Here is a 24,241-nt window from a genome sequence, read left to right as displayed (position 1 = left end):
TAGCGAGAAAACAGAGGATGTGAAAATTTGGGTGATGAATGTGATGTAAGTGGAAGCGATGCTGATATCAGTGGTGAAAGTAGCGATACTTCAAGTAATAAAGATGAAGATGATAAAGTGGATAAAGTATTCGTAAAATGGGTGGCTCCTGGTGGACCTGCAAGTCAAGCTGGTTTAATGAAGGGTATGTAACTTCAGTCGTTCAAAGTTCAATTTGTGAAGTACATGGGATATTTTATTTCTTGGATGTTTGATGAGTTGGTCGTTTAGTGAGTTGGTTCGTTGATCATTTCGTTGATCATTTCGTTGATCATTTCGTTGATCAGTTCCAGATGTTAGGTCGTTAAGTTTTTTGGTTAATCAGTTATAGCTGGTTAGTCATTTGGTTGATCAGTTGTAGATGTTGGTACATCTTTTTGTTGATCGATTAGTTGATTGGTCATCGGCAACCTCGTCTTCGGGCTGTAGACTCTAGAGACGAGGTTTGGTCAATTAGTTGGTTCGTATATCAAGTGATTATGTCATTGCAGTAACCTCTCCCATATTTTATTATCCATTCATTGAAGTTCTTGTGCGTTTCTTAAGGTGACGAGGTGATCAATATAAACAATTCAGCTGTTTACGGAAAACACGCTTCAGATATTGACAATCTTCTGCAACACAGGTAATATCTTCAAAAAGTTATAAATAAAAAAGCCAAACATTGATGGTAGAAAGATATTCCAACTCAATATAGGATAGGAAAAATATTGGGAAACTTTCAACTGCATTCTAGATTTTGCCATCAGACAGACTCGCCGTCTGCAAAACCTAGCCCCTTTTAACCATAAGTACTCACTCAATGGTGCCCACTTAAAATATTATGTTATGACAAAAAATGGTGGTATTTTAAAAACGCAGAGATGTTTGTGCGTCATTTATATAACTTTCATTAAACATTAAAAAAAGATTCACAGGAAAAACGTTTTCACTTTTCACCACCTCAAACTAGGTGGATTTGAACTACGAACTGTGGGTTAATTGATTGGTAGCCAGGACATGCACGCCTTCCATTAACAAACCCATGCAGTAAAGAGGACTTTGAATTTTAACAAATAGATGTGGGAATATTACCAAGGTGTATACACGACAGCAAGGCTACATGCATGATAGGACCATAGTTCATAACCCACGAGCTTCGTTTCTATTCTCTACAATCGCATTCATGCGTAGACCATCGTTGTTGAAGTAACCAGCGGTTCCTACCACAGCTAGTTACTAACGTATGATTGAAATACACGCTGAAAAATATGCATACTGGATCGCAGTAAATTTTTTTCTGTCATTTGTTTCATTCCGATATCTTCCCGTTATTTTAGTAACGCAGTTGATGTTGATGTTGTTGAGGACCAAACCAAACGAAGGGTATGTTTTCTATATTTTGATTCTTGTTTATGTGTACTGACAGTATCCTAGGTACCCCAGAAGTGCTTGTCTCTCGAACGCAGACATATTAAATCAAATTATGCTGAAATTAGTAGGACCTATGCGTGCGTCATCGACCATGATTTGAAACTTCATATAAATGTTTTTAGCTCTGCTTCCCCAGGGCAGCACGCTACTGTAAACTGTGACAATGCGCTACAGTTAAGAGGCGATTGGATTCCTAAATGTACGCACACACACGTATATTTAACTAATTATCCAGCATTTGCATGTGTTTGGTTGTAGTAGCCGGTAGTTGGCCTAGCATCAAAGATACCTGCTGTGTGGCAGAAAACGAGCAAACAATAGCGACTAGACTTAGCGACACTCCGAGCACAGTGTGCTCTGAGTAAACAGAAAAATTGAAATAGCAGAGCATTTTGTTTCCTTTTTTGGTGTGACGTTCCAAACTTCTTAATGCTCTATATGTGAATACCCAATAGCCTTCTAAAGATTTTTTTCCAACATATCTCAACCTCATTTATAATCCGTTAAAATACAATCATCAAATCCGGATTTTTTAATTAAGATCTTTGGAGTATGGATTTTTTTTCGGCGTCTTTGAGGCAACGGTGTACACTTGTTAAAATAAATATGAAATATTAGAATCCAATTTAGATTATATATATTTTGAAAATGCAATCCTAGTGTTGGGATGAAATCCTAGTAAAGGAAAGTAAAAGCAACTCTAAGCGTTTCAAACAGTAAAATATTCCTAACTATTGTTAACAATACTAACACGTTCACTTCTTCTTCTCTTGGGAAACTGATTGCACAGCTCATGCAGTGTCTAGGGCTTTCCACTGAATTCCTTGAGCCAAAAGTTTGAGATAAAACATCTTATTTGTGTAGGGTAAACATTTTCAAAGATACCGGGAAAATGGTTATGAAGTACGTGTTGTTCATCGCGGTAGTCAAGATGATCTTACTGATCATGAATCATCAGATAATGACAATCATTCAACAGGCACAGGAAATCAGTATTTTGTTGTCACATATGGTAAAACGTCTGAAACTAAGGGTAGCAAATCAAAGCTACATCCATTTTTACGGCCAACTTCGTATTCCGACGATGAACCACTAATGGAAAATAAGTCCGTGAGTATTTCTGGGACGAAATCGGAAAATTCGACGGGAAGAATAAGTCGTTATAACCAAGAAAGCGCGTCCGTTAGAGGAAGTAAAGTTCCTGGTAAAACGTCTTCTCTTACCAACTCCATTTCCAGTTCTGTATTAGTTGAAAGTCAGGATCCGAAACCTGATGTGCCTGTTACTGTGACTACTGCTACGTACAGTACGTTAGCTGAGCCGCAATCCACACGAAGTGATATCAGCATTCAGATTACAGACAGCAATTCATGTAATAATGCATTATTGGTATCTCAAGAGAATGGTAACGTATGGGAACTGAGGGTGCCTCAGGCTACTCATATACGCCCCCGATCACCAAGTCCAGCTGCAAGAAGGGTCTCATACTTAATGGCAACTGAAGGTAATGGATCAGGAAATTTGGAATTCAGGTCTATCTCTAACGGAGAAACAAGTGACGATGGTTTATCGCCTTTCGAAGATGAAAATAACGGCCAACAGGTAGGATGTGATAAAAATAATATATTAATAACAATATTATGATATAATAGTATAGTATGGCATAATTAATCTTTAGTATAAAAATGATTTGGTCTCATGCTGCAGCATTAGTGAAAAATTTAAAAAGGTGTCTTGTTTATCATCGTTTTTATGCTTTTTAGGCAGGCAATGAACAACACAGAACAACACTTCACATTCCTAGAAAAACGAGTTTACAGGAGGACGATAATAATGCACAACCCAACGAGGACACAGAGGTATAAAGATATTTATTATTTTAGCATAGATTTGAGTAAGAAAGTTTGAGACGGGGGCTCATTATTGACGCAGTGAAGGAATATATTCTGGACAGGGCTGGCAAACTATTTCTTTATGAAATGGATTCTCCTAAGAGGGGGGCGGGCAGATTTCATTTGCAAGATATCAAACTACCCAAACCAATTGATGCAAATGAAAGGAAACGCCTTCAAGTATTCACATATTTCTAACCATCTTTTTGTTGTCATTTTCGTAGGATTTAAATGAGGAGAAGCGACATAGTTTGAAAAGAAAATGTTCAGCTGATTATGTCGAGGTAGGAGAAAATATAAGTATTGTATTACCGAAAAATGGCTGGCGTCTTGTTATTTCTAGGAAAAGTGCAATTTTCGATAGATCTACATCATCTTCTCAACGAACATCCCCCCCCCCTCCGCTCCTCCGCTGTCGTTCCTTAATTGAAAACATTCTTGTTGCCCTTATCTGATGTTGTTTTTTAAGGTGGATAAAGAAGGTTATCTTAAACGAAAATATGGAGCGACTCATGGACGAGTAAGGATACTGTAGTTATTATCGATTTTGCGTCTAACACTTAGTCTTACCCCTCACAGAGAAAATACTATACAGAGAGAGTAAGAGAGTACTTACCGTTCGAACGATAATAAATATAGTTAATATATAGTAGCTTGCTAAACATGGGGCATCGCTGTAGTATTTCTGTGTGATTTTATAAAATGACCATCTTGTGGATAACAGGCTTACTTGACGTATATAGTATAAGTATAGTATTTAAATTGCTGATTAGGATTAACCAAATGTCAGGCTAGGATATGCGTTATTAGAATTATGCGAGAATAAGGGGACAATGTGTGTGTGTGTGGTAAGTAAAATGGTTGGGATATCAATTTAACTTCATCATTATTGCTTCATTTCCATAGCGATCTTGGAAGCAGGTCTACGTTGTCCTCAAAGCTCATATCATGTATATCTATAAAGAGAAACGAGATCTGGTAACTACACATAAATTTTATATGACTCCCTATTGTGGTAAATCATTCCAATACCTGCACTCAAACCTTCATATCTAAATCCAGCCGGTTTGTATGACTGAGTTGAGAATTGTGACAAAACTTGATAATTATACGTAAGAAAAGTAATAAAACAACTCATATACACTGAATAGAGACTGCGTTTAACGGACACTTCTGTACTGAAGGATTCCTTAAGAGTGTTATAAAGGATAAGACCGCCTGCGGCAAGACATTTTAAATCGATTGACTTCTTCCCTATAGCGTTTGTTTTTGATCGTGAAATTATTGAAATATGTCTGAGTGATACGTCCATCAGTTGGGAAAACAGGCAAAAATATATAAGTTCGATATGGCAGCCATGCATGCATGCAGCAATGAAGAATGAAATTTTCTATTTATATTCATTTATCATGTTCTTTGTGACCACGTGTTTATTATTCCTACAGATGATCTCAAGTGGACAGGATGAGAAACCTATCAGCATAAAATCCTGTATTGTTGATATTGCGTACGACTATCGCAAGAGGGAAAATGTCTTCAAATTTACGACCTACAATGGATCACAATACTTATTTCAGGTAATCTAAATCCTTTTTACCATTCAAGAAATATTATAACTTACGTAAATTGGTTGAAAAGATGTCCTTTTGAGGTATCTCGTCGGAACTTGAGAAGGCTTTGAATAAAATATCATACAGATGACTGACATCACTTTTAAGACGAAGATGTTTAAACAATTTGCTCGGGCATGAATATTGTTTTTGTATTATTTTATTCCTGGTTTGTGCCATAAAATTGCTAAATGTGGTCTATTACAACGGATTATATTCGTAATTATTGCTTTATGTCTTTTGAGAAAGATTCGAGACTGTCTAATTTCGTCTATGCGTATATAATACTGTTGTAATTGTTATGCATGGGTATACATTACGATTACGGCAAATTTGAATACCTGGCAGTCCAGAAAGGACAGTAAATACAGCAAGGTTAAGTACTTGTATCGATTCCTTCGTTTCGCCTTCAAGTTCCTCATTTCATGCATTCTTATCCAATCTTACGTTTTCTGTTTCGAATTGTTATTGTTTTCAATAGCACTGAAACACGCTGTAATAAATTTCTTATGAATGTAGCATGTTCACCCAGAAAGACCACTCAATCGCCAATGCATCGTGCCTTTTTAACAACTATAAAGCTTGTCAGTTTAAGCATATAAACTAGAGCGCTGGCTTGTTGCTTTACGTGGCTACATTTAGTATTCCATACCACCTATTGATAAACAAATACTTATTTGGTAAATGAAACTACATGGTGAAATGATCGAGTTGTTGTTTTGTCCAAACGACACACGTCAACTTAAAAGATAAAGCACTATATATTATCGCGACTGTTAAAAAAATTCGCAGTAGGCAATATGCAATGAATATCTGTCGCTTGACATGTTTGCAACTTTGAAATATGCCGGTAATTTGTACTTTTTATTGTACGAGTCACTTTATTATAATAATTGCAGTAGTAACGTCGCTTTGTTGGGAAAGGGAAGAATACCGAAATACAAAGAGAAAAACACTTGAGCTAGCACAGGAAAGAACGTAAAACTGGATTTAAACACACTTTAGGGTCACTAAACTAAGTTGTTTGGTTGACCTGATGTTAGTGAGGTGGGAAGATAGTGCATTATTCTCATACATGCATGATACCGTCGACCACAGTCAACATAGCGAAGATAACAATGGGTCTTTGGCTCGATTCTTTGTGCATGTTGAATCATTAACATTTATAAGTACAATTTTACGTAATTTGCACAAATAGGAATTTGTTAGATATTAATGTGACCAAATCATGCTTTGAATAACTCGAATATCTGCATACTTGGGGGGAAAATTTTTGCATACTTCGGGGGTAGAATACTTTGGTATATACTTTATTTGTACATATAGTATATACTTCTCAGGAGCCTCGCGATTTGCAATCATGTCTAAAAATCTGAAGCAATGCGAAGTATATGACTTTAAACTGCAGCAGATTGTTAACTTACCAACTATAAGGGAGCAACTAAATTGGATATAGTTCGCGCGCAACTTCGCTGGGTTTCTTGGCGTGTCGCCTGAGCTCGGGCGGAAGCTTCAACCTTACACGTGTATATCATGAACACTGGACAAAAGGCATGCATGTTGTCATACGACTACTCGAACGGTTTTTCTTTGTGAAATCCCATTAAATCTCGTGATTAATCCCGAATGCACCTGCGGACAAAATCCGGATTCTGTAAACACCTGTATAAACACGGAAAGAGTTCCACGATACTAAAGATAAGGATGTTAAACAAAGTAAACGTAAAGACTGGTCACGGTATAATTAAGTTATCCTGTATCAAGCCCATTTACTCTCATAGATGTTGCATGTGAATGATTGAGCCTGCATCTTGTGCATTAAATATATACTTCCATTGAAAATTAAACTATTTACATCGAAATATTTCAGCTCAGTTGTTCAATAAATAGATAATTTGGTTTTCCATTTCGAATAAGTTAAAAATGGAAAATCAAATTATCTATTTATTGAACAACTGAGCTGAAATATTTCGATGTAAATAGTTTAATTGTCAATGGAAGCACATATTAAATGCATAAGATGCAGGTTCAGTCATTCACATGATGTATGAGAGTATTTTTAAATTTTGGCTTATCCACCGTTTAAGCTAAACGCCTTTCGAACAACCGGCCTTTGGACTTTACGTCATTCAAACATGCGGAAAACTTTGTAATTGGAAGATATCCCAAACAGAGTCTCAGACCATAATGAAATGTATTCATTATTGCTAATCAATACGGGTTTATACCAGGATCAACCAGACAACTACTATATTTGCTCTAATCTCCTTCATTTATCCTTTGCCTGGAGAAATTTATAAAAGGTTATACGCGGAAACTGAGGCGGAACCCTTCGGTTGTTAATTGGATTACAGACTTCCTGCGGGAAAGAAAGCAAAGAATTTGGTTGAACTCAAAGTGTTTTTACTGTAAAAAGCAGTTAATAATGCTATACATGTTTTCCACCAGGAACAAAACTCTGTCCATGGATATTTTTCGTAATGATCAATGATCTCAGATAATCAGTTTACAGGCGATATGATTAAATATGCTGATGATGCATGCTAATATTCAGTCGAAAACCTTTCTTATCAAGATTGTGCATACATGGCCATTCAGGAAGTGAATTCACTTATTCTTTTATGAGTTGGTCGTTTGTGATAAATTTAAACCTGACAACCAAAAATGCAAGGAAATGGTCATTAACTTCCAGGTGAATCGGCCTGACTTTGCAGTTTAGATAAAACCTCGGTAATGCACCCCAGGCAGATTTATTAACTTATATACTGGCGTACTACTGCATGCACAGACAGTTGCTTTTTTAAACGTTGTGAGTGTTGTGTGTTGTTTTTATCTGGACCATCCTCTAGGAGGCTGTAGACAATTTGAGTATTATGTGCTACAAGCAACCTACATATATATGCTCATTGCTTTAGAGGAAAAGAATAAAATTGTGCGCTATGCATTTATTCGAAAGCCGGATAGCGAGGAGAATAGAGAATGTGTTTGTTAATTACGATTTTGTTACACTTCGTTCGATTTAGGGTAATTTTGTTGGGTAAAAAAGGGTTGAAGGGTCTTAATCTCGGGTGGAAATCATGCACAACTCAAATTCAAGCCAGGAACAGTTGAGAAAATTGTATCAAGTATCGCTCCTCTGGCAGGAATATAGAAGCTACGTCTTTGCGATGCTTGTTCAATGCTGATGCTAAGTGTAGTGTTTATTGTATTTAAATAGAGAACGACTCTATGTGGAAATTGTAAAAGAACAGCCCCCTCCCCCCCCCCCCTTCGATCGTTGTGTTCTGACGTTCCTGCGCAAGATTATTTATTAATTGGTTGGTCTGACCCAAATTTCGGGAAACCAGTGGTATGGTGTGACGTGATGATTAGCATCGCTGGCTTCATCGCTAGGAACTTATAACTAGTTACACATTGATCTCATCTCTAAAACTTTTTTTCTTGCAATAAGCATGCCAATGTATTTAGCGAGATTACTGTGTTTGTTTTCTTTAATCTATACATACCTATTTTTAATTCAAATGATTGCAACTGTAGATAACTGATTCTGAGGCATGCTTGACTTAATTACGGTGTATGAATGAATATCTTTGATTTTGTTGCTGTGAGATACAGTTATGCGTGGAAGGCCTGGATCACGCGATCTGGGACCCAAATATGTCAAGAATTTACGAATAAATTATTTATATTCTCAACTCCTTGAAACTTCACAGTCTCCGTGTAAGCTTTAAGAAAACATTGCATTTATTTGGCGGTTTTCATGAAGAAATGTAAGTGTTGGCATTTCACCCAAGTAATAGACTCCCTACTGAGTATCTCATATTTTTGACCATTCTCAGCCCAGAATTTTTTGTGTATTTAATTCGTAATTTGTATATTTCTCTCACATGTACTGATGTAGTCTGCAATAATGCTTGCTGAATATACTTTTTGCGCCGCTCAATACTCTCTAGATTTTGCTGGATATTAGCCCATGCATGTGCGGCGATTGTGTTCGATGTATATACACAACTGCCTTGGTCAAATCAATATTTGATTTTGTACCAATAAATCTTTATTAGTAGAAGGTAAACATATAGATCATAAAACATAATGGTAAAAATATTCGAATTAGCACGTACCGGCCATTCCTGCGCATGAGGTATCTCTGATATAAAGAACTGTGCAGGAAAGGATTCTTTTAATCAGTGAAGAACGGGAAGTATTAACGCACTTCCTTTTCAAGCACTAATAGGGTATTCTTGTTCGGTTTATAGTCGAGTTTATAACTCACAATGGGCCTAATGTTGCGGAGAATGTGACAATGTGGCGCTATAATGAAATGTGACATGAACAATATTAAGAAACGACACTACCCATGCTTTCATTATTAGAAATGAAGGAGAAAACGGCGAAGTCTTCAGGAGTGAAGCTTTTCACACCAAATACTCTTTTACAGGCGAAAGACAAGGATGATATGATGTCATGGATTGAGGTTATTCAGAAGAACAACAATCCGGATGAAGATGTAAGTTTGTGTTTGAAAATTTTTGAATTCCAACTAGACTTATGCCGATAGGAGATTTAAAGTTACAGCTTCCTATAGTATATAGCTCTGACTCTATTTGCTTGTGTCATGCACGCGAGCTAGGTCTAGGATGTAAAAGTGGCTAATGTTATTGAAGGTCGATAGATTTTATACAACAACTATATATGCAGATATTGAGCAAGTTAGATACTGATTATTATATCGGTATGCACCGGTCGCAAACGTAATGAGACAGAGCTAGAGTATACTTATATTTTTCAATCCTAATGCGTATAAAGAAAGTTCCTTGACAAACCTGCTATGTCTATGACCTGTGGCATGTCTATGTCGTAACAATTTGCGGATTATAATATTGCGAAAAGCCCGGAGCTAAACTGCCAACCAAGACGTGGTATATATTTATGTATTTTTTTTTATATTCAAAAGCAAAACAAAGCACCAAAAAAGGTACAAAAGATGCGGTTGTGCATGCATTGTGTGATATTTCGAACAAAATGTGTCTCGTCCTGCTAACCTTTTGCAATTTGAACATTCATGATTTTCGTATATTGCAGACTCTTGGACGACTTTATTTAAGCCAAATTAAACAAACAGACGGCATAGTTTTACCCGGAAATTTGGCGAGTATCAGCGCAGAGATCACGAAATGATCAAATATAAAAATATATATGACATTCTCAAAACTATGGGTTTTACTAAATATTTACTATTTAGTATTAGACAGTGATTATAGACAAGACCGCGGTAACAATGGATAAAGCGCTGGGCTATATCATATATTTAAACGACAATGGCAATTAAACTGGTTTATTTTACCCGCGCTTGACTCATCGTAAACGACTAACCACGATGTACACTCACATAGTTTGTTGCTGATCAATCTGTCATCTCAAAGGAAAGCACTCTTATCGAATTTTAACAAGTTCAAGTTGTTGCGCAAATTACATATGCAATCTCGTTTATATAAATATGAAAATGTTGTTTGCGATGTTGTAACACCTCAGGTGATATAGGCCATGCAATCTTCTGAATACATCTGCTAGTAACGTTGGAAAATTCACGCGATCAGCGAATTTAGTCGTTCGTAGCACGTTTATAGTACACGGGTTCATGGTATAAACATGTACACATGACGTAGACGACCACTGCGCGGTGTTCCCTGAGCAAGTATTTATTGCGGATTGTGTTATCTGATACATCGTTTACCCTGTGTCGTGGATGACATCAAGACAACCGCTTCATAACATTTTGGGATTGATGTAGTTTTTTTCTTGCTCACAGTTACCGTATGTTCTTGAGGTAATGGAATTGAATATTTCCTGTGCGATCTTAATGTTTTAAACATTTTCTTTGTTTCATGTGTTAAATGTTTGTTGATAGAGTGATAGTATACAAGTCTACATAGTTGTTATTATCGCGTCAAGTGTGCTACTAGAGCAACACGGGAAGTGTTAATATGTACTGTTTGAAAATCTGTCTTCTTTTTTCTTCAAAATCATCGTTATTCAAAGAGTTGATAAATAGTGCATGTGTATGAATGGGTTGAGGCAAATGTCGTCTGTAACTCTTGCTGCCGCGGAATATCTGAATGAAAGATCTGCGGGCAGATATTGGAATTTTTAAAAATCCTGAGCCTGAATATTCTAGAGTATACTAGTCGCATATTTGGTGATACAAAGATGAGTCCATCATTTCTTTTTCCGGATCATATTTTGTGTTACAACCATTATCTAAGATTCTTCTCGTTTGTTTTAAGCTATACTGAACCGGGTCACGAACTTTCGCTCGCCGAAAACAATATTTCATTAAATTTAAAACTGATTATTTATTTCCCAGACATTCGGACGTACTAGCGAAGACCTTATAGTCAGACGGAAGAAGAATATGGATATTGAAATATCAAGGTATATTGTTTTGTACATATGTAGCGGTTTTGTCTAGAGGACAAAGTTAATAACTTTCTTGACATATGCCTTGAGTTGAAATGTCCGACAGCATGCTGTAAATTGATATCTTTTATTAGGAACGTTTGTCTAACATGGATCGCTAATATGGTATTATATTTTTTACCATTGGTAACTTGTATTTATTCTGATAACATGGAGCTGACGTAAAAATCAACAGCGCATGATTATTAAAATATTGATCATAGATCATTCATCTCTCTAGGACTGCTGTGATTTGTGTTATTCGAAATTTGAGGTGGTTTCTGTTTTAGATTAAAAATATGTCGTTTGTTTCTAATTATTTATCTCATCGCTCGCAATTATCAAGTACTCTAACAGACCATAATCTTTTGATGCGCGTTAGCAATTTATTCCCAGGGGTTTTACGTGTTAAGAAGGTTGGGTCAAGTATTCGTAAACTATAACTATTTTACCAAATGTGCGCAAAGAATTAGAAACATAGGTTTTGGTTTTAGCAGCGGATATGTTTCGTGTCATTATGTGTGTCGGTTCAGAGATCAGGACAGGAAAGATGAACTGGCAAATTTATAATATTTATCAGTGGGGTGATCTGATCATTGGATCATAGATCATTATGGCTAAAACGATTGTCAGGTTTTGATAAAATACTCAAACATTTTGTGGCAAGTCTAGACTTCCTATCAAAATATCCATACAATTACCTGCTTGATAACACTCCATATGTTGTAGCATTCGTGTAGCGTTAGGAATTGTCATTTCCGCGATAGAGAAGGTATTGAGCACATAATTGAATAAAACGATTAGTTTCGTGTTTGTTAAATCCGGAACTAATTTCCTGTATCGCTACAAGTTATTGCACCGTCGGGTTTCTTTATGCTGTAGTTTCTTCAGTTTATGCTGTAGTTTCTTCAGTTTATGCTGTAGTTTCTTCAGTTTATGCTGTAGTTTCTTCAGTTTATGCTGTAGTTTCTTCAGTTTATGCTGTAGTTTCTTCAGTTTATGCTGTAGTTTCTTCAGTTTATGCTGTAGTTTCTTCAGTTTATGACCAGATTTTTCTTTGTGAAACGATTTACAAAACTGAATTGAACCAGGTATCAGGTAACCACCTTAAAATCATTGTAAGCGCTTCAACAAAATCGTATACGTCAAGAGGAGGATAGCAGCCAGCGGGTGTACAGACAATAGAAAACCAGTATAGGGAAATCTTTTTACCCCCTGGAAGATGGTGGTATAAAATAAGAAAAATACAGTACAATACAGTACATGTAAACATAAAATACAAGTAAAAATACAAGTTCAAAATCAACCATTGTTCGGACATTGGGTTTGGTGCAAGTTTTTATTTTCGTATTTTTGACAAAATTTAATATTAATATTCTCGTAATTTCCCATGGTAAATTTGTTACGTCAATCATCAAGTTTATTTATTCGCTGGGCGAATATTGTTAAAAGAAATCCAGTGAAACGGATTTAAAAAATTTGAATGCAGAGAATCCATGTTTTCTTTTTCATCGTCTAACCAACTCCTTCGTTACTTTTACTCAATAATTTTATAACATTTTATACCTTTCGTCAGGTGTTGATGACTTCTAATTTAAGTCTTATCCCTTTATTCCGTTTGGTCTGTGGAAGACGGAAAAAAATTTCCTTTTCAGTTTAGAACCAACTTTCAAATCACTCGAACTTGTTTAGGACCGACACACTTTGTTTGCTTGAAAAAGTACAATCACTTGAATAATCTGACGCCTACACAACTTTAATCCTCGGAGCCTGCACAGAAACCCATTTTCCAACACTTCTACGCGTTCTTTTTGAATTTTTGAAGTAAAAATAATTTGCTAAGAGGAATTTACGTACGTCAAGCAGCCAAGATGAGTCTGAATTTCTGCACGTAATGCTAATTAGTAATTCGATAATAATATTTTATCGCAAGCATTTTTATAATCTCGTAAAAACTCGAAATTCATAATCAATTAATTTATAATGTTATTAAATCTTCCCGCCGCCCATACCATTTTTAAAACTTTTTTTAAACATTCAGTCTCCTTCATTTCTAGTCAAACAAACAATAAAGCCATTCCTCCAACATCGTTAAAAATTGGTGGCTTAAAAAAAAGCTTGTCGTTTAAAAGTAACTCAGGAAGTCAATCTTCGTTTAAATTCAAGAAAGGTTAGTACCAATGTCACATTGTTTTCATCTCTGACATTTCTTCCTGTTTTCAAAGTTTTTGCATAGTCTTTAGAAAATATTGGTGTATTGGACGTGCATATAAAGGCTGGTCGACTTTCATGATCTCAACTCAAAGTATTTTTGTTACTTGGAGTAATACCGTTACCTCTAAATTGTTTCAATAAAACACATCCTCTTAACTTTGAATTCAACTTTTGAACTTACACCACTTCTGTCTTTGTTCCTAGTTTTCTATTGGACCGAGTATAAAATTTTAGTCGTTGTAGCACTTGACAGTACGGTTTAAAATTTACAATTTCAAGCTTTAATCTAGATTAAAGAGTCAAATTAAAAACTGCGCAAGTACTTGAAAATGTTTCATCAAATTTTCCACACAATCGACTATTGATAACAAGCTGAAGAGCCAGATATGTCATTTACAGTTTTCATCCCCCTCGTGCTCATGAAGGGGCGCAAACCCACCCCCCTCATACTCTCAAGTACAGATTTGATTTCCGTTAAAAATATTGCTTCTGTACATCATAATGCAATCAAGTTGAAATTTATGCTGACATTTTTCTCCCTTTGGTGTGTAAGGTCGTAAATTTATTCACACTGGCCAGAGACCCCAGAGGCCCAGACCGAAATATTCCTGTCACAAATATTCTAAACATGTGATATTATCAAGGGATATTCATATTTTACATAATTGTACACACGAAAGCTCTCGTTTCTTGTTATTATCACAAAACCCAAAGTATTGTGCTGTTGATTATGAAGTTGAACTGACCTTGATATTTAGTCGAAACGACGGAAGTATAAAGGACATGTTAAATGTTTTGGTTTGTCACCTTTCTACAGACATATTAAAATGATGAATATTTGAAATATTGTACAAAACACGCTAGGAATGTAACTTTACACGTGGCCTAAAATTTCTGTAAAGTTATATATAGATTGTAGTTTCAGAATAACTTGTACCCAGGCTTAGATTTAATGAACGTTTGATTTTATCAGGTAAATAGTGATCATATGGAGCTAATCTAGAACGATTGCAACCAAGTTATAAAATATCAGACAAATTTAGTTACAAAGGATGTCTAGTTTGATGGCTAGTCTTCATTATTTATGCGCCAATGATGACAGTCAAGTGAATAGTATGACGGATCATTTGTCCCGTATTCTATTCAATATATTTCACGGCTTACTCTGTACTCGAGAAATATTCACTTTATTTCTTCGTTTTCAAATTAGTAAGCTCTACTGATCGTCCATCTTACTTAACAGTGTCTCCAAGCATGATATATTCCTTAAATTATTGTGACTGAAAGTAAATTGTTAATATATTTCAATTTTAGATTGCGGTCGTTTTAGCTAGGTGTTCGTTTAGTTATCGTTGCTATAGTTCTTGGCATTAGGTTTTGCTTGTTTTTTCTTCATTTAATATTCCTTATTCCAACACTTTGCAGTGTCCTTCAGGAACAGATAAATATGCTGTTGAATATATATATATATTTTGTTGTTAGTACCCCCAACAGAGCTAGTCGTGTTGTTTTGAGATGTTCTTTTATAAACAATTGACCCATGTTGATTGGATCAGCTTGAGTGATTGTTGTTCTTCATTCTTCGCTTTTTTATCCGAGAGGCCTGCATCATCTGTCCTCTCTTGTGCCTTTGAGATATGTCTCCTCTTAGTTTGGTTCCAAAGGTTTAGGATCGTTACCTGTGTAGAGTAGCTCAACCGGATTCTCGTGGTCACAAGATTGCGTCTACCGCATTATGTACAAGAGAACATTCTAGCCTGAAATTATCGACACAAATATAATTATGATGTATCCTATAGAACAAACCATCAGCGCGAACTGTCAGACTCTAGAGTTTTTCTAGCTAAAGATGTTGCCTTATTATCCAAAGTAATCTTGTCATATTTAAGACTCTATGTGGACATGTCTTTCACATCAGTGAGATCATTTTGGAATACTGGTATATAGTTGTATTAACAAACATTCTCGGAGAATATTAAACTCATTGGCGCTAATGGCTTTGTTTTTCTCTTCCCGCATAGCGATCGACAGCGATGGCGGCAAAGCAACTTGGCATAGTAAAGTCGTGAACAAAGTGAGAAGAATTGGAAATACTACAAGCAATCCTATTCCTCAATACCAATCACAAGGTAGCCTACATATGTTTGTTGTTTGTCGTTTATCAACTCTCAAACAGAGTGAACATTGTGAATGGTGTTCATACTCGTGTTTTGATATGACTGTATATAATTCTTTCCTGTGATTATAATTCACAAACAGAAATATACAGCATGCACTTGTTTCTGTTGCGAAATCGATCGTTTAATTCTAGCTTGAAAAAAATATTGTAAAGGGATCAATTTGCAACATTTATATACCTGTCCGTGGGCAGACAACTGATCAAATATTATGAAATATATATACATAGATTTCTTACTGAGACGTTTTGTTGATATCACACAACTGGCACGATACACCGTTCTTTAGTAACTTGACCACTTCAACAACCTTTCATCATGATCATGATAGCCCTTCAACTACTTCATGTCTTGTTTCTGAACTGGTTGGTTCAAGGACATCTTGTTAAAAGATGTGATCATGTGAGATGTTGCTGCAGTTGTTGACATTGTGCCCAACCAGCTAGTGCATTGTTTTTGATATAACACAGGAATATCTTTCTAGTTTTTATTTCTCTTCCGACCGTGGAGCGACGTCTCTCTCTCTATGCACGTCACCTTTGACTTGGTTTTTGTCCTAATTTTGTTGAAATTACATGTTTATGTGAAAATCTCAATTATTTTTCACAATGTTTTATGAATATATAAATTCAGTTAATTTCCGTTAAATCGGACATTGGCCTTTTTAAGAACTGTTAAAAACGAAACGGAAATGTTCGGTTTTTTATTTGCACGACTTAATAAAATTAATGTAAACCTGGCTAATAATTTTCTAGTTTCTGATAATTTGTTTATAAAATACAACTAACCAAAGTTTTTAATGAAAACCATGGTTTTATATAACGAACGCAGTTTTGCAATACGTTTAATTTTTGTCTACGACGTCCACGGCATTATATTTTAAAAGTGATTTCACTACATGCAAATATATGCCGTCTCTTATTGTTTTACTAAACTTCTTCATCTTTGTCTTTTTTAGCATTTTCAGCTGTAACTTCATTAGAGCGATGCCCCAAGTCTAAAACGAACTCGGTAATATAGTAATTCATTTTTGTTTATTGTAGATATTAGCACTTTATTTTTGCTGCATGACTAACGCAATGCATGATATAGTTAAGTATCTTGTTGATCATTAAAACTATTCTTATAGTCTCTACCACTTCTTGTTGAACATTGCTGTAATGTCGTGGAGAATAAGGCCTTGGAGTCTATCGGTATTTACAGGTAGGTGTCCGACTCGTGACTACGTGTATTTATCGTATTTTCCTGGTGTGTAGTAAGATATTTCTACAGAACAAATGGTATAAAAAGTTTCGGATTTTGTTATAAAATGGTATAAAAAGTTTCGGAGTTGATAAAGTGGCATCTGTCTGCATTAGCCTTTCCGATCTATTTTTATTCATCACGGAAGTACATGGGAAAATTTTATTTTTAATTTTGTTATTTCCATTTATACCACATTTATCGACCAAGATTGTGTTATTGACGGAAGATATACGGATAGTCGCTATTGTTTATGACTATTTATAAACTACCTGATCTTTTTCATTAGCGCATGCATGCATTGTCTGAAAACACATTAAATACTTAACTGTAGCCTTCGCCAAGGTAGAATTTATAACAGTAGCTTTGCTTCAAACTATTTATATATAAACATCCCATGCAATGATCTATAAATATTACCATTAAAACCATAGGCCCATTCAAATATGCGGTTGTGATTGATTGGCTCGCGAATTTTCTATTTTCTTTGTGTAAAATTATATATCTTTAAGGGATAAAAGCATTCTATAAAATAACTCCCCCACAAATCTTTACCCTTAGAAAGTATAACAATATAACAATAGCATGCGAGTATAGCATACGCCTAATGCTGTTTTAGACTTCCTGCCAACGAGATGAATTTGAGCAAAAATATATATTCTTAAACAATGGTAGACCGTTTTGTCCTCCCAGCCCTGGTATACACACTCATGCACGAGTAATATTCTTTAGGAATCCCAATCCATTTTCCAGTTAACCAGTAATGTCCACTTCTTATAAGTTCGTCAAAAACCTAAATCTTGTGTTATGTTTGCGGTGAATATATACTATAACCTCCCTGAACGATTTACCGAATAGAGCGCCATGCATCGTGGCAAAAGATGTAAAAATGTCTTGTGCAAAAACAGAAATTTACAGGTTACTTTTCTGTTTCTGCAGGGTACCAGGCAATAGTGCTATGGTAACAGCTTTAGAAGAAGAATTAAATATTAAAACACCAGAAGATGTCAATTTTGATGAACCGGTATGAAGAACTCCTGTCAATAATCGATATATGTACAGATAAGCAGTTGTATAGGAATACTTATATTTTAGTCACTTTTGATAAAAACGATTCCGTGACAGTCAACACCATGCACAATTTGGCTGTATTTGTGAATTATAAATTATTTCATTAGGTTATTTGTTCCATTGTAAAGTGAAAGAATATTTTGTTTTGTAGAAATGGAATGACGCCAACAACATGGCCAGCCTTTTGAGGAATTTTTTAAGGAAACTTCCAGAGGGACTGGTCACGTCGGGTAAGACAACAATTGGTCTTTTACCAAAACAGTTGACAGTCACTCTGTGATGGATTAGGGGAGGGGAAATATAATGACAGGCAACAAATATAAAATATTACAATTACACAATCAAAGAATTAAATATCTCGGAATCAGCGTCTAAAATATACAAAACATCGAAAAATTTTAGTATATTTTAAGGCGTTGCTTGACCGTATTCCATATAATTTACAAGTTATAATAAACTTGGTTATTTATTTGTTTATTTATTTATATTTATTATTGATATATTGTATACAACAGCAGGCGTTTCTTCATGAGAGATGACTGATTGACTTGATTGTCTGATAAAAGACTGATTGTTCTCTTGTAGAACTGTATGCTAGATTCATTGATGCCAATCGTATAGAAGGCGACGATAGAATGTGGTCACTAAAACGTCTGGTAAGTAATTTCCTGTTAATTTACTATACCACAAAGATGTTTTGAAGTCAACAGACGTTTCTCCACCTTTCATAACTGGAACTTTGCAAAGACTCTTGATATAGGCATGGAAATAACATTAACTTTATCTTGGATATGAATAGATTGGATAATTGTTATAATCATTTGTAGATCCAACAACTCCCTTCTGCCTATGGTGAGACATTACGATTCATTATTGCACATCTGAAGAAAGTCTCTCAACATTCCGACAAGAATAAAGTAAGTTGCAATACTTCATCAGTACGTTTTGTTTTGCATGTAACTTTCGCTGTGTAGTAAGTTAGCATGTATAGTAAGTTAGCATGTATAGTATTGTTTCGTGATAATAATATCTCGTATTTTTATTAATTGAATAATTTGTTTCATTCAAACGTTTTTGATCTCTTTTCAAAGATGGAGGTTCGAAATCTTGCTATAGTATTTGGACCAACGATTGTTAGAACCGGAGAGGACAACATGTCTACTATGGTTAGCGATATGACTGACAGATTTCGGATTGTGGAGAGTTTTATTAATAACGTAAGTTGATAACTTGTTTCTCTTCCCTCCTATAAGAAATGAGAACCCCAAAATGATTCGACTGAGAATACTTCAACTTTGTTGGGGAGAGAGTTTGAGCTTTAAGTAAATATTCGCCTTGTGTATCTTTACTGTAGTCAGCGATGATTGGCTTTATTTAAGTAACTTTCCCGATCTTAAATTTGGGATACTTGCTGCAACAGCTGTTACCAATCTTGCGGATACTCAAATCTTGTATCCAAGGCTTGAGGAAAACCCCTGAAACAAGGTTGCAGATGACTATTTCACTGCTTATTTAAGCTTTCTTCATGCACGTGTCGACGTCAATGGATCAAATGCAATGATCTCTGCAGCAAAATTACCAACTCGTATTGCGCATCCTAAATTGTAACAACGTGTTTATTTAGTTTGATTGGTTCTTTGACAATGAAGCTGTCTCTGAAGGTGATTGTTCGTCCTCACCGGTAAGGAACAAGCTTGTCTTTACACTTCGATATCTACTGTTGTTTAAATTAGAAGAATTGCTTTTTTGACCTGACAAAAAGTGTGCTAGATTATGATATTAGATCTTTTCTTCCTGTGTTTTAAAAAGTCACATTTTTTTGTTCAGATATCTCCACCTGCGGAAATAACATCTCCTTTGCTTATGTCCAGTAAAACAATGAACTCGATTGAACAAGCGGCTGTTAATTATGGTATGTGATGTAATTTGATTTGATGTAATGTGATTTGATGTGATGTGATGTTATGTTATGTGATGTGATGTGATGTGATGTGATGTGATGGGATGGGATGGGATGGGATGGGATGGGACGGGATGGGACCCATGGATGGATGGATGAATGGGATGGATGGGATGCGATGTGATGTGCATGCTATAGTTATCCATTAACTATCAACTTTTTAATTTTTGCAGATTCAGATCAACCATGGAAAGCCAAGGTAATTATATATCACTCTTAGTTATCCTTTTTAAGATTTGAGGTCTGGATTGTTGCCGACTTGCGGTCATTCTGTGTTTTTTACGAACTTAAGTAATTAAAAAATCTTTAGCGGGATCTTGTCCAACCCTCAGTCTCGTATATTTTTTCAGGGTGGAAGTATGAAATTACCAATGTTTAAGAGTTTCCTAAAACCAGACAGTTCCAAGAGTTCAGAAAATAACAAGAAACATGAATTTAATCCGGAACGAGCAGCAATTCCAGAACCAGTGGATAACAAAACCTCTCCGGTAAACCTCTCTCCTCGCTATGGAGGTAATTCTGAGCCAAGTTCCCCGTCGACCAATCGACGGAAATTCATTAAAAGACATCATTCCAGTACGAATATTTCGATGGACGTTTACGAGGATTTTGATCGATCAAAGTCGGAAGGTGAAGATGAAGAACACGCGTTTTATCCGCGGCCAAGTCATTCTACAAAAGCGTATTCTTACGCTCGTCCTCCGCCGCCATCATATCGAGAATCGCGAAGCAAAGTCCGTGCACCAGCCGGTAGCAACACGCAATCATCCAACAAAGATTCCGTTGTCCCGGAATCGGCTGGTTTCAGTCTTTTGAGTGACGATACAAAAAGGAGAATTTTAAGTTTCAATTTACGAAACAAAGTGAAGGAAAAGAAAAAACAGCAGGACGAAACAGCTCCACATCCAACTACACAAAATGGTGTCGTGGAAAAATCCCGGACGGACTCTGTGACGGTGACTATTCCCAGGAAACTGTCAAACTCCTCTCAAACTGGCAGTAGTACGTCCGACGAACAAATTGTTGATCAACAGTTATCGCCAAGTGAATCGAAACAGCAATTTGAACAACGTGAGAAAGATAACGAGTCTTCTCCTGTTAAGACGTTTTCAAGCGATGCCGTAAGGCGAAGAGATGGATCCAGTTCTGCCTCATCAAGTCGAAATTTTAAGATATATTCCAAAGGTGATGTAACTTTTAGTCAATGCCAGCAACATCAGATTAATGAGTGGATGAGAGATTTAGGTATATCACCCAAGGCTGGTAATGAACGTGGACGTGCCCTGACTAAAACAGAAGATTTGGGTAAAACATTAAGACGATCATCTAGTGTCGCTAGAACATCATTTACACAAGATGACGAGGAGATCATTATGAAGCGAAGAAGTTTATCCTGTCAGAATATAAATATCGGAGACGAAGATGTGACTCGTGGTAGATCTTCAAGCAAAAGTAGTGAGTCGTCTGAGTCATCTGACGAAGAAGATAAATTAGAAAATTCCTCGGAAACATTTGATGAAAAACTCCGTGGCTTAATGCAAAAATGTAAACTGGATAGTAAAAGTAAGACTGAACTTCAACAGGGTAGAAAAGGATCTCTTGCCAGTCGTCCATCAAGTTACCGCATGAGCAGGACACCTGTGCAGAAAATGAGAGATATGGATCCAACTTCGAATATTCAATCCGGAGCTGTAAGTTCAATGAAATCTCTATTTGAAACAGGCGTTGCTCATCAACAAGTGGTAAAATCAAGATCCTCGTCAGTAAGCTCTGCTTCCTCTGGTTCACTACTATCTAATGATACCAATCGAAAGTCGACATCTTCTACATTAAGTGATGCGGATGTCAAAAGACGTGTTTGGGAGTCTGGTGATGGCAAATCAGGAGAGGTGAAGAAACAATGGAAAGAACCAGAGTGGGTTGCTAGAGAAAGAGCGATGAAAAACCTGAATAGTGGAAGTGAATCTTCTTTTAAGGAACAACCAGACAATAATAATAATTTACCAAAGCCGAGAGATTCAAAAATGCAATATTCTCGTAGCACATCACTTCCAATGAGGGATAGTGGTTATGTCGTTAAAGATGTTGTAGTTGAGAGGAAACGACCAGATCTACCAAAACCACAACTGTTGAGAAAATATTCTGCTGATTACTTTAAATCAGCGAATGGAAGTCCAATCATTCAACGTGCGTCAGTGAAAAATGGACCTACAATTAGTAAAATTACTCCTGCTTCCTCTGTGCAATATAAACCTGAACTTAAGACTCAATTAGAAAGTGACACAGCACAAGTATCACATGTACAATATAATCCACAAAGACCTCAAACAGAAAATCATCCAGTGTCTGTATCGTCAGTGAAATATAGACCGGAGCCAAACACACAGGCAGACTATCGATCAGGAGACGCTGACAAGAGGAGTTCTCCTCATAAGATACTAGGAAGAGCACAGAGTTCTCCCTTACGATCAAGGATTTCATCCCAGGAAAGTACCCCACCTGCAAGCCCGACAGTCGTCAATTACACTCCAGATAGTCCAGGCTCCTCAGTTTCTTCTGCGGTCAGCCCACCTACAAAAGATAAGTCGAATCGTTCTCGGCGAAGACTCGTAAGTGATACAACCCATCGTGGCCAACCAGAAACTCGACAATCAGGACGTACTTTCACTGCTCCGATACTTGGCACGATTGTCACTACAACAACTGCATTTGAACTTTCCGCGTTTCCTAATCCTAATCTCAATCCAAATCCTAAAACCAGGTGTGTTCGACGTTCAGAGAGACAGGACAGTGGAGGGTTACAAGGTAGAACGCGGTCTTCTAACGATATGTCAACTATACCACGAGCAACACTCACGATACCAAGTACGTCGTCGTCTCCGTCTCCGTCTCATTACGGAAGCCCGAGTGTTCGTCGAAAGGCGGCACCTGGATTAACAGTGCCAGATATCGACGAATCAAAGCGATTATCAACTGATAGAACATTACTGGAACAAAACGCGCTGCATATAAAAGAACTACTTGACGAGATGAACACCGAACACTCGTTGAAAATGGAAAGACAAAAGTCTGATACCATTTCAATCGACGCACAAAAAGCGGCGAGAAATAAAGCGAGAATGCGAAGACGTTCCCTCGGACCGGACAGAGAAAATGGGGTGGTTGTTTCATCACGCGTTACTTCATCTGGAGCAATCAATGATCGAAACAGACCAGAAACTCAAGCCACAAGAAACGTTAGTACCGTTGAATGGGTTGGTGTAAGTAGTTAAGAGTTTTACATCAAATAATTTCTGTATATTTATATATTTTAATATACATTGTATAGTCGTTTTATATAGTTAACTTAAAGATGAAAAGAGTACTAGATTATAAAATTTTAAGAATTCTTATAAAATGTTGTTGTATATTACTATATTATATACGTTGTATGTTGTGTTCTGTACATAATAAATATTTTTAAAATATTCTCTCTTTTCGTCTTCGTGCAAGCGCACTTTGTCCAACAAACCTCAAATATCTTAATTGCATATTGTGCAACTTTGTACGTTTATAGGATAACTATATTGCCCCAGGTTGATTTCTTTAGACTGTGCATTATTCCCATAGACTGAAAACATCGACAATATTATTTTATTTATGAATAATAACAATTACATGCCCAAGAAACCCAATATTACGTCTATTTCATCTTTGTTGATGACTGTGGTTGATAATTATGGGCTTGTTTTCGGTTGTTGTCAGTTTTTGACGTATTTTGTCGGTTCCCAGTAGGACTGAATTTTTCCTTCTACAATGCTGATGCTTGACGATTATCATCCTTATCCCCAGGGCCTAGCTCCGTTGCTCTCCACAAAAGTTTATATAATCTATTGTATCATCCAAAAGTTAATTGTGAGTAACATAGTTTTTTTTGAGATGAGGCTTTTCCAATAAGTTACGACATAGACTCAAAGTGGAAACAGTTTGTTAATTTAATAAATATCAGTTTATATACATGTCAGCGTACAGACTCTGTACGTGGCAACGCATGCATCAGGTCGCGTATGGTCGCGTGGTGAAAGATTGTAACGCATCCCTTAAATGTGGGAGACGTGGGTAGTCTCGATCTAAAGTCTTTTGTGATAACAGTCTCTCCTATGCAGTCCTATTGTTTAATTATACGAA

General features: G+C 36.3%; 1 protein-coding gene across 3 annotated transcripts in view; it reads left to right on the top strand.

Annotated features, from left to right (window-relative positions):
- The window catches only part of LOC114522471 (rho GTPase-activating protein 21-like), a 28,795-nt gene extending 5,282 nt beyond the window's left edge, over positions 1 to 23,513 (top strand). For all 3 annotated transcript variants that reach the window (XM_028543177.1, XM_028543169.1, XM_028543160.1), the window contains exons 3-26: positions 4 to 184; positions 586 to 664; positions 1,359 to 1,404; positions 2,317 to 3,054; positions 3,216 to 3,311; positions 3,569 to 3,628; positions 3,814 to 3,864; positions 4,251 to 4,322; positions 4,790 to 4,921; positions 9,393 to 9,461; positions 11,319 to 11,386; positions 13,468 to 13,580; positions 15,646 to 15,753; positions 16,760 to 16,812; positions 16,931 to 17,004; positions 17,983 to 18,067; positions 18,266 to 18,344; positions 18,700 to 18,770; positions 18,942 to 19,031; positions 19,206 to 19,331; positions 19,739 to 19,795; positions 19,942 to 20,026; positions 20,248 to 20,273; positions 20,425 to 23,513. In XM_028543177.1, the coding sequence (XP_028398978.1) occupies positions 4 to 184; positions 586 to 664; positions 1,359 to 1,404; positions 2,317 to 3,054; positions 3,216 to 3,311; positions 3,569 to 3,628; positions 3,814 to 3,864; positions 4,251 to 4,322; positions 4,790 to 4,921; positions 9,393 to 9,461; positions 11,319 to 11,386; positions 13,468 to 13,580; positions 15,646 to 15,753; positions 16,760 to 16,812; positions 16,931 to 17,004; positions 17,983 to 18,067; positions 18,266 to 18,344; positions 18,700 to 18,770; positions 18,942 to 19,031; positions 19,206 to 19,331; positions 19,739 to 19,795; positions 19,942 to 20,026; positions 20,248 to 20,273; positions 20,425 to 23,346 (5,481 nt within the window). In that variant the 3' untranslated portion in view covers positions 23,347 to 23,513. The remainder of the gene's footprint in view (positions 1 to 3; positions 185 to 585; positions 665 to 1,358; positions 1,405 to 2,316; positions 3,055 to 3,215; positions 3,312 to 3,568; positions 3,629 to 3,813; positions 3,865 to 4,250; positions 4,323 to 4,789; positions 4,922 to 9,392; positions 9,462 to 11,318; positions 11,387 to 13,467; positions 13,581 to 15,645; positions 15,754 to 16,759; positions 16,813 to 16,930; positions 17,005 to 17,982; positions 18,068 to 18,265; positions 18,345 to 18,699; positions 18,771 to 18,941; positions 19,032 to 19,205; positions 19,332 to 19,738; positions 19,796 to 19,941; positions 20,027 to 20,247; positions 20,274 to 20,424) is intronic.
- Positions 23,514 to 24,241: the final 728 nt, after the last annotated feature.

This window comes from Dendronephthya gigantea, unplaced genomic scaffold (assembly GCF_004324835.1).
Source record: "Dendronephthya gigantea isolate DGI-Jeju-01 unplaced genomic scaffold, DenGig_1.0 000000F, whole genome shotgun sequence".
Classification (NCBI taxonomy): Eukaryota; Metazoa; Cnidaria; class Anthozoa; order Malacalcyonacea; family Nephtheidae; genus Dendronephthya; species Dendronephthya gigantea.
The sequence above is the reverse complement of the archived record's forward strand: the minus strand, read 5'-3'. Positions and strand labels throughout refer to the sequence as shown.